This window comes from Epinephelus lanceolatus, chromosome 1, assembly GCF_041903045.1.
Source record: "Epinephelus lanceolatus isolate andai-2023 chromosome 1, ASM4190304v1, whole genome shotgun sequence".
In the NCBI taxonomy this organism is placed as follows: Eukaryota; Metazoa; Chordata; class Actinopteri; order Perciformes; family Serranidae; genus Epinephelus; species Epinephelus lanceolatus.
The window spans coordinates 19,589,958-19,605,256 of NC_135734.1; the positions used below are offsets into that span (position 1 = coordinate 19,589,958).

Here is a 15,299-nt window from a genome sequence, read left to right on the forward strand (position 1 = left end):
TATTTCAAACATGAGCTCAAAGCAGGAAAAATGTGAGTTGCCAATTACCAGCAACAGCATATCATTCCTTCCAAATTATAGTCATATCCCTGGCAAAAAAAAACAAAAAACGGGCCATGCACTTTAGTCATTCACAGCAAAACTGAACAATGGTATCAGAGAAATAGCTACACTGTCATTCTCGCAATTGCCGTCAATTACAGGACTGTAGGTCATCCTCTTGCCAGCAACGCTTTTCAGACCTTCTGCAAATCAAAAGCCGCGACCAGGAAAAAAGGTGATTTTTTTCTTTTTAAACAGGGATTAACTGTAATTAGCAAAACACTGAAGAACAGGAAGAGATGGCAGAAGGAAAAGATGGGTGGGGAAATCATTATGACTTGTAACTCTCTACGGAAGAGCAGAAGCCAAAAAGAAAATTTCAGTCACAGCAACATATTTATACATCTTTAACCCAATATTTCAGTAACAAAATCAGCTTCATTTGATGACAGTGTTTTGCAACAGTAATGACGCTTGCACATTGTTCGCCACCTCGTGGAGCTTTAATCAACGCAATACCTACCTCGAGAACAGTGCAGTGCAAGTGTAAACTCCATTTTCTCAGTAAAAGTTGCCTCTTTATATACCTCTACAAACAGCAGCACTTTTGCATGCCAATACTATGCTCTAGGGATGTAAGAAAATATCGACAGACTTGAGTATCATGATATTATGTTTTGTGATACCGAACCGATTTACAGTAACACTGCATGAAATTATAATTCTTTTTTTAAATGCAAAGATGTTAAATGCTAGGTCCTTCAGTGTCCTTCAGTCGAGGCAGCAACAGACCAACAACTCCAGTGTTCTGCTAAGTAAAATTACTGTTTTTGTCAATGGAGTCTGGTTGCTTTGATATAATGGCTTCAATTCCCTGTCAGAAAAGGCTGTCTGACAACAAGGTAAAGCGGTAAAAATATTCTAAATATAGTGTACACTTAAACTAATATGACTTTTCTCTGGTAGGCCTTTGTGAGGTGGCCAAAAACAAACCCATAGGGATTTTCTATCGTGAAAATAAACACTGATTCGGTCTACACTCACTGTATATACCTTCCTAGCCCTTAATATTTGGTGCAAGGACAATACTTATGTGATCATAGATTTATTTAATAAGTAGGACTTCAACTATCACACAACATCAGTGTACACCAGTGATTTTATGCAGCACTAAAAATATGTGCGCAACAATACCAGCAATTTTCCAGCTCATTTAAGTTAGCTTGTAAATGTTCTAAATCACAGATAACACTGAGACTGTTACTAACTATGAGCTAACAAAACAAACTGACAATAAGGTCATTTGGATTCACTCACCTCTCAAAGCGGCATGGGTGAAGTCCTATCTTCACAGATACAGCACTGCCTGCATTGAGATGACTGCCTTCAATGGTGATCCTTGTTCCTCCAGACAGTGGCCCATTGGAGGGTTGGACACGGGTAAAGTACGGAGACTAAGGAGGGACAAAGGCAGAGGACAGGTGAGTAAGAATCAATGCTGCTTGGCGTCTATAAAAATGTCAAATATAGTATCAGAAAGCTTTGTCTTTGCTGTAATTTTATTCAGCAGCAATCTGACAACACACACACTTACCACAAAGGTGAAGGCCTTGGTGGACACTGCTTTGTAGTCGGGGTGGATGCAGTCCCTCACACACACCTCTACCTGAGCCTCCTGCACCCTGTAACCTGTTGCATCATTCAGCCGGCACACAATCCTGAAAAAGGTGGTGAGAGGACTTCCATCATCATTGCTATCAAAATAAATGCACGAATGTCAAGGTTTAAAAATGCTGCTTAAAAATACGACAGTCACTTCAGACAAAAGATTCTTGGCCGAACAATGACCAAGTGAGGTGGAAACAGAGGGGGAAACAGTCGGAACAGATGACACTTCAACAATTTCTTCTGTTCTGTCCAAGTCAGACAAAATTCCAGTAGTTCAGAAAACAGGTGTTGAACCCTCATTAATAAAAAATAACAACAAGCAGACCAAATGTTCTATTAGAGGAATTCTGCAGCGCTTAGACAGGGTGGAGTTGTGTGTATGTGTGTGTGTCTGCATTAGTGCGTTTTGCAGAATCCTAAGCATCGCACTTGGCCCTGGGTGCTGGCTGGCCAAATCAAAATCCACTGGAGAAATGATTGAATGAGGGAAGGAGTGGCAGCGTAGCCCATGGGGAGAACACACGCGCACACACACACTTACTTCATGTTTCACCCACTGGAGACACACTTGACTGTTAATTAGCCAGAGCGAATGAATGAGACAGAGAGAAAGGGCAATAGTGCAGAGGAGAGAGGGAGGCAGAGGATGCAGGAGCGAGTACGAGAGAGAGGGAGAGGGTTAAAGTGGGAGAGGCTGATTAATTGAACGAGCTCATATCCTACACATTTCCTCAGCTTCCCTCCCTCCCTGAGATGAGTTATTAACTCTCCTGCTTCCATCCTCCCTGCAGGTGGCCATGGCAACTGCGGCGCTGAGGCGACGACAATGAATTTCACATTCCAATGCTGTGTGTTTCCATTGTTTTTATTTTCCCTTTCATTTATTCCCAGGTCTCCTACTATGACAGGGGCCGTGATTAAAATGCTGGACAGCTCTCAGTTAGAAACTGCGGCTTCACTTGCCTCATTACTGCACAGATGACAGGTGGCTACATTGAGCTGTTATTACGTGGTTAGAAAGTTCATGATGCGTTTGTAAAGATGACAACATTATGAATTATAACTCCCTCAATCAAATAACTGAGGTGGAATGTGATGCTAAAAATTAAACATATGCCAAATTGTCACACATAAACTACTAATAAGGCAATAAAAGAGGTTAGACCAGGTTCTGTTTTCCTCACTACTGGCAATAATTTACTTTTCTCAATGTGGAATCAAATCCGTCTCGTAAATATTTAATGACTGAGGTGAATGACAAGCCTACTAATACTAAAAGGACCAGAAGTGCTGCATTTTCCTGCAATTCAATTTCACTCCAATCACAGACACAGGGAGAGTGCGCAGGCTGTATATGAGTGCGAGCGCTGGCAGAGAGAAAAGAGAAAGCCAGAGCGAGAACAATGTGTCTACATTTTGCCCAACAGTCAGCTACACACCTCCTTTACTCCCCTCTCTCCACCAGCTGACCTTTGACCTGTGCTGTCAGTCCCGTAACCCTGTCCTGTCTTCTGCGCTAAAATCTGATAGGGTCACGGGAATGACGAGAGCGACTGGGCCACTAATGGCACCGTATGGCTAACATCACTTTTAATTAGCATGACAGCCTCACTGCCAGCCGCGCCCTCCTCCTCCTTCTCCTGCGGGTACTATGGCAACAGGCCAATGCAGAGTTATGGGGTTGACGGGGTTAAACGTAGACACCTTGGCGCTTTTGGATGTGATTGCTAGGACAAACTGAACATGTGGTGAAGAAAAAGTTACAACACAGAACCACCTCCTATTACTTCAAGGCTACACAGTGTAAGAATGGTATGTTGTGTGTGTGACTGCAACGTATACAAGGTTGTAAATTAGAAATCAAAGCTGACATGTCGCTGCCATATTTCTAAACCCATTTTGGGGACACCTGTCATTGCTGGCGAGAGCTGCACAGCGTTCTGTTGTCCCGGCTGTCAAACCATCAAAGTCACATTTCTTAGTTTTCTTCTTGAGGGGGCAGAGAGAAAACAAAATCTGCTGGGACTGTGCTGCAAAACTCAGCAAATGGAGCATTTGTGTACAAATGACAGCTACATAGTTGGAAATAGAATATTGAGGACACCTCCAGCTGTGTGGAGCGTCCCCAGTTTTTCATCGTACTAAATTGTATTTTCTCTGCTTCTGGATGGATTCAACCTAAATGCAGTGTGTGACTCATCTAGTAGTTTCACTGAAGGCCCACATCTTCCTGGGTAGCTATTACAGTGCAGTACCAGCGTCACACTGGCTGTGGTTAGTAGTCTTTTTCCCCCATTCTGAATGTAATCTAATTGTTGATTCCCATGATCATACTAAAGAAAACAATTTCACCTAGGTGACCAGTTAAAACAAAGAGTTCAGTCATGTCCAACAGACTGAACCTGGAACTCAAGACCGATCTAGGAGCTGTGATTGTTTACTGCTGTTGCACAGGCTATACTTTTCTCAGAATATACTAGTTCGGTTATTAAATGGGAGTTAAGCTCCACCCGCGGCATCTGCTGTGTTTCAGAATTTCCCAGAAAGCAGTAAACATAATTTAATCAGAGGGAGTGCTCACACGACAAGCTCTCATCAGCGTAAGAGTTTTCAGAAGACATGTACCACCCACTTCAAATGTCATTACATTTCTCTCAGAATGGGCCAAATTAATTGTGATGAAGGTGATTACAGGAGGTAATTCAAATCTGATTGAGCTATTATTCTGATTATTAGTGATATAAAATGTTCCACGCAAACTCAGCTTCTGTCAGATTTACATGGACAGCACTTGTATGAAGGATAGCAGTACCAAACACTGCAGGTTTTGGAAGTGGACAGTTGTGTTCAGTTTTTACTGAAACAGAGGTCTGAGAGTGAGTTGTGGTTAGCACACAGTGGCACGTCAATATCGGACAAAGACAAGCAAGGGAGTGGAGAGTCTCAGAAACAAGGAGCCTGAGAGTGAAGGGTTGGAGTGAAGACATGAAGACGGAGATAGTGTCAACGTACTGCTCAGCACTGATGTATTGGTCCTCCTGAGGGTTGCAGGCCACCTTGCCGATGCGGACTCCATTCTGAATGTCTTTGAACTGCAGACCAAGGTTCTCACCCATGATGGTCAGCATGGTTCCTCCCTGCCTGGGCCCTGTCTCCGGAGACAACTGGTTGGAAGGAACAAATTAAGGAGGACATATGTTAGCCAGAACAACATATGGGACAATCGATTTTTACCCAAAGCAGTACATTATAGAGATATATTGTATGTCAGCATGAATCACAGTTTACTTAAGTCATTATGGTCATGTCCCATTCTCAATGAATCAGATACTTGCTACCTCATTAAGTGAGATGAAAAATGACCTCGGATCCATTAACTCCACCTCAACTCAGTCAAACATTCACAACCTGCCAACTCACACACTTAACCTGGACCCACCCATCAAGCCCTCACTTACATCTCTCATTTAACCCTGTGACGATTAATCTACTGAACACAATTACTGTGCACAGCGACCTCTGCTCCCTTTCTTTCCCCGAGAGGTCTGCGAAAAGGTGTGTGGAGGTGCTAATGGCTACCCGAGGCTAGCCCAGTCGCTAATCACAGCCCCATTCATCCAGCCTGCAACGCAGACAATGGCCCCTTTGGTAATCAGTCATTACTAGCATAATTAGGGCTAGAGCTAATTGGATTAGAACCTGGCGTGGGTGGGGTGGGGTCATTTGTCGCAGCAGAGTGGGAGGAGGGTTTAGGGGATGAGATGCTGGTGGTTGGGTGTTGTGGTGTGGGGCTGTGGGTAAGGTCACACTTTGACCCTGCTTGCCATAAAGGAGGGATACTATGATTAAGCTCCCATCAGTATGACATCTCTCCGTTAAGTACAAAGCCCCAAGTAAACTGCATACAACCAGGGATCCACATACAGTTTTCTGTTTTGTGTAGAAGATAGAGTGAGACACAACAGTCTATACAGATATGGACGAACACACAAACGTGGAAAGAAGGAGATTAGTGCCAAAGATCACGTACGAATTTTATAACTGTTGGTGAAGCAATGATTTGTATTTTTGTTAGCCAGTCCTACAGCTAGCAACACTTCTGTTCACACCAGAAAGTCAAAAATCACATGTCATTTGTGGGCCACTGCAAAATGTGGTTGGGCTGCCAGCTTGGTGACGTAGTGAATACTTGCCCTCTTGGTTAATTCGTCACAAAAAAGCCAAAAGTTGAACTCTACTTCAAAGCTCCATGTAAATTTACTTGGCCTGTGTTGGCAAATTCACTGCTAGCAGCAATTCCTACAGAGGCCCCTCAACCCACTGCAAATAGATTTAACTCTTCATGAACTTACCAACAAATGGGCAGCATTTAGAAAATGTTCACCGAGTTGGTGACACATAAAAATATCAATTTGATGACAAATGTGCAGCATTTAGACAAAGCGCTACAAAAAGCTCACAACACAAATGAAATGTTTCCAGGGAACACTTAAAAGTTTGTGTAGTCCACTATCCATCAATGATGTTGAAAAAAATCCCCTAAACTCTAAGTTTTAATGGCTTATTCTAAGATTGTGACCCTGTGATTCAGATACATTATCAGGTTGTAGATCTGCTATTAACTTTGGGTTAGCATCTTGTTTATTATTAGACTGCCAATTCAAATATTCTGATGAAATACACACAACTAATGATGACACAAGCTAACGTTTTGCTGGCTATAACACTGATGTGAAGTTAATGTTTTTAAGTGACGTCAGTCATTGGTGAATGTTTTCTAAATGCTGTGCATGTTTTGTCAAGTTGGTGAAGATGTTTCTTCATTTGCTTGTGGTACATCTATTTGCAGTGCATTGAGCTCTTAGGGCCGTCGCAAATTCCAGTAAAATGAATTGATGTTGGTTAAAAATTCTGCTGTTATAAATTATGGTTTGACGGGGCCTTTAGAGTAATACATTTGCCTTTTTTAAACTTTAAAAAGAGTGAGTGTACAACAGGTTAGAACAGGGAAGAAGAGAGCACTGGTAACAAAATTTGTTAAAGGAATTTTCTGTAATTCATTAATTCACTTTGTTGCATCAAGTTACACAAGAAGCTCCATAGCACTCTTTTATCTGTGTAGTAAATATAAAGCTGTGCGAGCACGTTTAACTTCATACACAGGAAAATAAAGTATCAGTCTTCTTATCTACCTCAGCAAGAAAGCTGAAATGAAAAAATATTGAGCTATTCCTTTAAGTGTATCTACTGTCTAAATATACATACTAAATTAGATGCACTCTCTCAAGCAGCTCTCTATAACTCTATTCCTCCACCTGGTACCTGACAATGATCCCCAGTCTAACATCATTATAGAAAAGGTGGCAGGCTAGTAAAAGCCACAGGTGTTCAGGACACCACTAACAGAAACACACAATGGGAACAAAGCCCAGTGTCATGCAGGCCAGAGCTGAAATGCCACAGTGATATAATTAAGGAGTGTTTTCTATCTTACACCAGCTAGGCTTCTGATGAACATCCCTCCTCCTCCTCTCGCCCTTTCCCTCTTCCTCTCTGGACTTGTGTCTTTTTAATTCACTCTCTGTCTCTTTGTCTATGTGCCTGAATGCATATATTTTAGCTGGAGACAAAGGAGTGAGTGACACGCAGTAGTGCACCAGTCAGAATCTTCAGATATGGTAATCAAATCTCTCGTTCTCTGTAAGCACTGGCTTATCAAAATGCACACACATACACACACACACAAGTTGTTACATCCACAACTAAACAACACAAACAAAAAGCCCTTTTTGATAAAAGCCACCAGCCTAAACACTCGCTCCATTCTCTTTTCGGCGTCGCAGCGCTCCACACCCATTCAAATTCCCTTTTTTCCTCTCCGTCTCCGACTTGTCCCGTTGTGTCGAAGGCTTTGTGTGAGGCCTATTGTGGCCAGGATGAGCGGCAGTGCACAGATAGCATCTGCTAGTTATAGGCAGAGGAGGCGGGGGGGTGGGTAAGCAAGGGACACAAAGAGAGATGATATGAATATGGCATAAGGTTTCTAAAGTTAAGCTGGGATGTGAAAGACTCTCAAAAACAAAATGTAAAACAAACTGATGGAGGTAAATAAAGTAAGTAATGACAGCGATGAGTCTTTGCCACTAAACGTTTACATGTGCCTAAGTGAAAAATAGTATGATTGATGACGTAAATCCTTACAAACATAAAGAACAAAACTATGACTGAAGTCAAAACCACAGTGGGGCCCATTATATTACTGGAGTTAAACTTTGAGAGCATGTTTACATGGTAAGATTATTTCATAAAGTAAATCAGCTCAATCCAGCTGTTAAATTACCTTTATGAATAATAAGTGCGAGCAGTTACTCAGCGCTGGCTTGCTTTATTATTTCTCTCAATGCTGTTACAGCAAGACTTATTATTGTGCTCTAAAACACAACTGGCAAATCACAGAGGCTGGGTCAATTGGGGCCTCTGAAGAGAAAGACATCTTTCTTGATGCTGGTCGACAGGAGGAAGGAAGGGACAGAAGGACAGGACAGATGAAGGACGATCGAGAGCAAAAGGGAAAAAGGAAAGGAAGGGAGAGTGAAAAGGGTTGATGGGTTATAAAGGGAAGAAAATAATGGTTGTTAGTAGGAAAAAAGGGACGGAGGATATAAGGAAGAGGCGAAAGGAAAGTGATGAGAAAATGGAGAAATGGAGAGACAAAAAGAAGTCTTCTAAATGCCAAAATTGGAGCTTAATAATAATACATGAGGGGGGAATCATTGGCCTTTCTCAAGTACACAAGCTGTGCAACTAAATGAAGACACGCATGCTGACAATACTCCGAACAATATCACATAGTTTTTGGAACAAAAAACACTTTCTCATATAGAAAAGATCACAAAGAAGCAAAACAAAAAACAAAAAACAAAACACAGCACAGAAGTGTGCCACATGCTTTAACACTAAAAAATGCACACCCCCACGCATACACACATACTGGCATGGCCTGTGTTGTTTTAATTGGTTTCTAAGGGCTAGCTGTAATGCTCTTCCTGTCCCCTAGGAGAAGGCAGGCAGGAGATGATGGATGATGGAGGGCCAGGCAGTATCCAAGGCCAATACTAGGACACTGCTGCACTACACTGGGAGAGAGTGCCAGACTGTGTGTGTGTGTGTGTGTGTGTGTGTGTGTGTGTGTGTGTGTGTCTGTGTGTGTCACTGTCTGTGGGGCTGTGACTGTGATTTTGATGATACTATACAAACCACTCATTGTAACTCTATTTATCTTTTATTTTAAACATTTTAATGAAACATTTTAATCTGAATGTAGTCTAATCAGAGAGTGTGTGTGTATGCCTGTGGGAGCTGGAGTGTTTTTTGCTTGTGCAAGTGTGTTTTTGTATGCTTTCACACACACACAAACAGTGTGTCTGCTTGTTGTGAAAGGAGAACTAATTAATCTTTGTGCACAATGTCAGTGCAGAGGAAAAAAATGCAGCACAATAAAAGTAGCACTTTAACAGCCTAACAGCCAAATTCTTGGTCTAAAACCAATCATTTACAGCCTAAAACATCAATTGCTGTGTTTGGAGAACAGTGCTTAGGTGCCAGAGTCATTACTGGAACCGTACCCAACTGCATACTATTGAACAACGTCAAATGGGCAATAGCACACTTGGAAATGACACCAAATGGTTTCAACACTCGCTGCTCTGAAAGCTCTGGATAGCCGTGTGTGTGTACAGTACGTTTCTGTATGATGTGTGCATGTGTGTGAGGTCACACTCTCTCCAGTGGCGTTTCCTTCCCGGCTGAACACACATTCTCCGGTCCAAATGAAATTAGCAACTAATCCGCTAGCTAATGGCCACACAGCAGCTAGCATGCTGCAAAAAATGAACAAAGCATCCTGAATAAAGCAAAAAGTCTCTCTTTTTTTTTTTTTTTTTAAAAAAAGGGCATCAAAGAGGAAGAGAGGGATTTGGCCGAACGCATGGTGAGAAGTGGAGTAATATTCAATTTGTGTGGTGGATGTGATGCTCTTTGGGAGAACTAAAGAATGAAATGGCAGAAGAAAAGGGAGATATTTTCTTTGTCGCCTGCCGATGTTCTTTTGGCATTAAATGTCACACTGTAAATGTCAAAGGTGGAGAGGAGAGGTGAGGCTGGCAGCGCGGCTCGGCGATAACGCTTCCTCCAGTGTCTCTCTCCTCTGCTATTCTTCTTTGTCTCTTCTGTGTTCTCAAACCTGCGGTACATTTCTCCTCCTGCTGTTTTTGAAGCTCTTCTACGCCTGCTTTTTGACTGCCACCAACATCTTGCCCCGAGGCCAGGATTTACCCCTCAATATGCATGCAGGAGCACATGCTTGCATGCACACACACACACACACACACACATACATCCCCACCCCTTCACACACACTCCCCGCCATCTCTCTCAAATATACACGCACACAAAACCCAATTGCCTCTGTATGCTTGTTTCAAAGAGATAACTGAAGCGAGCAAGAAGAGAGAGGGAGAGCATTAGCGAACGGATTTATCTATGTGCCAGTGCCCCAATTATCCAATATCTCCATTAAGCATTCAGAAAGACGAACCCGTGTCACACAGGAAATGTACTGAGGGCTCCAGCCATACAAGTCTGCATCAGTGAAATGGGAATGCATTATAAACCATACATATATTTCACACTCGTTTAAATAGAGAGAAGTGGCACTCGTTTTGACTGAGCTGATTGTTCGTCTTTTTTGAGATAAAATTAAATTTAAAGAAAACGCAATGTTGAAAGTTTGAGGAGAAATAATGGAGAGAAGGACGAGAAGGGAAGACAGCAGAAGGACAAATGAGAACGAGTGAAACGTCGGGACACATCTCGCACAGCGGTGCGTGGCTTTCAGACTGGGCTCTGTGTGTGTTCGTGAGAGCGTGCGTGTGGGTGTCAGTCCCAGTGGTGAGCTGTAGCGACAGTGACCCAGGTCACAGTCAGACGAGGACCACCGCCACGGTTACTGGTGGCAACAGATGGGTACGCTGTGGTGTTTAGACGCCTTAGCTCAACCGGCCTGTCAGATGCACACATGCACGTACACATTCTGCGCCCATGGTGGGACACAATTAGCACACTTCCACAGTCTCTGTTTCTTTGTCACTCTCCTGCACGCACACACTCCAGACAGCCACCCTATCTGCCTCTTTAGGGGTGTGTATGTGCGTGTGTGTGTGTAGCCATCATCTCTAATCATGTCAGTGTGCTCAGTCTTGGGGTGTGTGAACTGCCTCCTCCTGGCTGGCCCATCTGTGTTGTGGTTGCAGTCATGGTGATGGCCTCTAAGTTGTCTATCCTCCCTGCCGCCTCTCCTCCTAGAACATTCCCATCACTCGGTGAGGCCAAACAATGACGCAGCACAGGTAGGGATTTCTAATCCCTTCTTTTGGAAAACTTTTACTAATGAGCTGACTTTGGCAATCCTGCGCCAAAAGTCTTCAGTTTCAATCAGTGCCAAACACGAGGTAATCACGACCCTGTTACAAAGGGCATATTGTCACTTGAACCCCCTTCCTTTTGACCTCTGCCCTAAAAAACCCTTACTTGTTTGTTGTTAAGGAGGTCGAGTTGCATGGCAACACACACCAAATAGCAGCAAAAGCGTCTGCTTTAACTCTAGCAGTGGTAAGACAAGAGTTTTTTCTTTAACTTGGATTCAGCAGCTCCATGCAATGTTGATTTTAGAGTGGGCTGTTCCCTGGCCTCACAGACCCTGGGGTTTTATAGTGTGTGGCCATGGCGTCAGCTTTGGTACCGGCTTTTATTTTTGTAGAAAGCTGAAAATGTGTTTGCACGAATCAATTTCTGCTAATATATTTTTACCTTTTATGTAAATATTGGATAAAAATGGTTTGGAAAGTTCCATATGTTTGTTGTACATTAACTGCTGCATTAGGTTGTATGTTGTTCAACTTGAGTGATTAACACAAAGAAGTGTGTGTGTGTGTGTGTGTGTGTGTGTGTGTGTGTGTGTACGCGCAGTTAGGAATGTGTTACCGAGCATACTGAGCCTCTATATGGCGTTACGTGGTAAGCATGTGTTATTACTGTCACTGCTTACCTTGGTGATCTTGGGGTGTGCACAGCGGCTGTTTCCTGTGGTGGCGTGCATCCAAGTGCTCTCTGGAGGAGTACACTCCTGCCTCAGGGAGCATTTCTTCTCTTGTACGCACCAGCCGCACTCAAACCTGGGGTTTGCCTTCAGACACATCCCACAGCTGTCCCTCAGTGCGTAGCACTTATACAGGTGGGCTGGTGAGGAGAAGAACAAGAAGAAGCAAGAGTCAGAAAATTAAGTAATAAGAGATTATTTTTGGTGCGAATGAGGCTGGGGAGAGAATAAAGTTACATCACCATCAATACAGTTTGTGTTAAATTGCTACAGTACAAGCTAACTAAGTAGACAAACATCCTGAGGGGTGGAACAGTTAGAAAATCAACAAAATACTTCTATTTTAAGTTTCTCAACTTCCACACAAAAATTCCAAAACTTCTTCAATGTCACTGAGACTAAGTTGAGTTAAGGCACTATTTCCCAAAGGCCTCAGGAATTGTACAGCGAAATCATTTTTTTTCTCTCTCTCTCTGCTATTCCATCCCCAAATCCCATTGGTCATGGAGCAGCTTTAAAGCAACCCTGTACCAATTACTGGCTGCTAAACGACTTCTCTCTAATTACATTAACATATCAGTATTTAAGACAAGTGAGCATCGCTCACACACCACCAGATGATTATCATGATTGAAAAATAGGGAGGGGGCTGGCAGTGAGGAGAGACAGACAGAGACAGATAGGGAGACATCTTTGGGTTGGGGGTCGCCCTCGGTTTCACTTCAGGAGATTTACACTTGAGATAACACACAATGCATAGACACTGATGTACGCTGATGATATTGTGTGCCGTCTATACTGTTGCATCTAACAGATGCCATTTATAAACACTTTGTCTCTGAAAGAACTGTCAAAGCATGTTATGTTGCCTCCGTGAATACAAACACCCCATTATTGTGGATTGCAGCTGGGTCCCTATGTTCATACACTATGTCGCGTATATGTTACAAATGCATCCATATAGCATATCAGTCAGAGGCAGCAGCCTGAGAAATATGTGAAATTTGAGACTTCAACAGCTTGCTCGGTGCATTTAGACTACAGGGGAGTGACATCAATAAATGGAACAAAGTGACTCTGTGGTGTTACCTTACATTACTGACAAAATGGCAATGATCACTGCTTCACAGGCTTTAGAGCTTTAACATCTTCTAATCTGCAAGACAACACAAAATCCCAGCTCTTCGCTGCGTCTTTAGCCATCAAAGAGTAACAAACAGGACCAGACAATGCAGCTCTCTCTGCCTTACACAACTATGTGCGTATGTTGTCAACAGGCCGTATCGAACGCAGTGGTAGCTGCAGATGATGTTACTTTACCTCACAGCAGGGGAATAATGTTACAGACCCCTGCTGTTCTGTACAGGCCACAATAATTATGGAGACAGCACTATAAAGATTGTCCTACCAGTAATTATATCCAACAGACATGATCTCATTGTCTTCTCCCTCAGTGGTGCATTCAGTATGTGTATGTGTTTAATCATTACCCTGGTGGTTCTTTGTTTGGAGGGCAAGGCGTGGTTATACATTAGCGTACACACTATAATACCGTTTAGAAAAAAGTGGAAATACATACAGTATTGCATACATTATAATAATAATAACAATACCTGTCAGCGTAAGTGTAAAAGCTTGCACAATAAGGGGTGTTTGAATACAGCCCTCTAGCAAGATATTTTACAATACAAAGACGTGACAGTGTACATTGTGGAGCTGAAAAATGAGTTGCAACACAAAGTAAATGTTACGAATAAGCTTCGTCAGCTGATCAGGTTTTTGCACACTTAATACCTAACTATAGCATTTTGCTTTGCCTATGTATATTCATCCAAGAGCCATGAATTATTTTGAGCTGGCTGTATTGCTACATGGCAACTGCCCTAACAAACTGTTGAAATATACTATAACACTGAACACCACCAACCCACATCAACAGCTTGACAAAACAATCTTACCTCAGTTTGTTTTGTCAAACTACTGTTTCCAAGGTCAAAAATCAGTTCAGTAGCAACCATTCTCAGTCGGTGATTATCAGTGACAGGAAATCAATAATTAATCAATGTTTCAGTGTGGGGAAAGTAACAACAGCTTGAGCTGCCTTCTGAACCAACATTGTGATGGATGTATCTTGCTTGGCTTTTTTCTTTTACTCTCAGTGTAAAATCTGATTTTGAAATGTGATGAGAATCTCTGGTTTTGCCATCTTACACTGACACTTATTGGCCTAATCACTTTGAATAATGCAAAAACCATAGTTGTTCAACAGATTCACATTTAATGCTCCACTGCAGAGAAAATGTCTGTGTCTAAATGGATCATTTTAACACTGGTTTATCAGCCAGCCTGCTCACTTACCACTATGACCTGCTACCACTACTTACTTGCTACCTATTAGCAATGATAAAAGAGTCTCAGGGGTAAAACCAGAGCCTTGACTGACATAATTATTAGTCAATAAATGTATTACTGAATATGAATGACCTTTTGTACAGAGTGTGTCCTGTTTTAAACTGGTGTGAGTGCAAACTTTAAAGCTTTTAAACACATTCCTAGTGTTGCTTTGTTTAATGGCATCTTAACACATGCAACACATGCATGAAACGTAAACAAGTTAAAGGTTGCACTGTTGTAGTTCTCACTTACAGTGCAAACACATACGCACAAACAGTAAACAGTGTTTGAGCCATTTACAGACCACGAATATCAACTGTAAAAGGGTGGGCTTGCCGAGGGATTTTGGTCACAATATAAATGATTTACCATGCAGTTGGAGTTGGTTTTTCAGGAAGTCACAACACTACAGTATATACAAGTTCCTGCAGGTCCTGGGGCATATTTCTTTGAGATGCTACATCAGCCATGACTTGCTAAACATAAGAAAATCTAACAAATCAACCCAGCTTTTGAAACGGGAGTGATTGTGTATAATGTCTCATGTTAAAGTTTAAGACACAACAGCAGATTTAAAGGTCCAGCGTGTTGGATATGGGGGGTATATTGGCAGAAATTAAATGTAATATAATAAGTTCTTTGTTGTATAATCACCTGAAAATAAGAGTCGCATTTTTGTTATCTTAAAAGTAGCCATTTATATCTAAATAGGGAGCAGGTCCTCGTCCACAGAGTCCGCCAGGTTGCATAGTCATGTTTCTACAGTAGCCCAGGATGGACAAACCACACACTGGCTCTAGAAAGGTCTATTCACTTTTTCACATCGTCCACCATAGTTATAAGCTCCTCTCAAATAAGCAGTGTCAGGAAAAAAAGTTAAACTGCTTTATTTTGTGTTTTTACCAGTTTTAATCACTTTGTCTATTTGTTTTGGGGAGGAGGAGACCTTTGCAGGTAATTCGATTAAAACCTCCTGAACGTCTGAATCTTAAGTTATCAGAGAATAAAGGTGAGCACACGTTAGCAGGTGCCCGTCTGT

At 42.2% G+C, this 15,299-nt stretch overlaps 1 protein-coding gene across 4 annotated transcripts in view; it reads right to left on the reverse strand.

Annotated features, from left to right (window-relative positions):
- The window catches only part of plxna1b (plexin A1b), a 218,672-nt gene that overhangs the window by 35,768 nt on the left and 167,605 nt on the right, over positions 1 to 15,299 (reverse strand). For all 4 annotated transcript variants that reach the window (XM_033626487.2, XM_033626485.2, XM_033626486.2 and 1 more), the window contains exons 12-15: positions 11,816 to 12,006; positions 4,723 to 4,874; positions 1,637 to 1,760; positions 1,360 to 1,496 (exon numbers count right to left, since the gene is read on the reverse strand). In XM_033626487.2, coding sequence (XP_033482378.1) covers positions 1,360 to 1,496; positions 1,637 to 1,760; positions 4,723 to 4,874; positions 11,816 to 12,006 — 604 coding nt within the window. The remainder of the gene's footprint in view (positions 1 to 1,359; positions 1,497 to 1,636; positions 1,761 to 4,722; positions 4,875 to 11,815; positions 12,007 to 15,299) is intronic.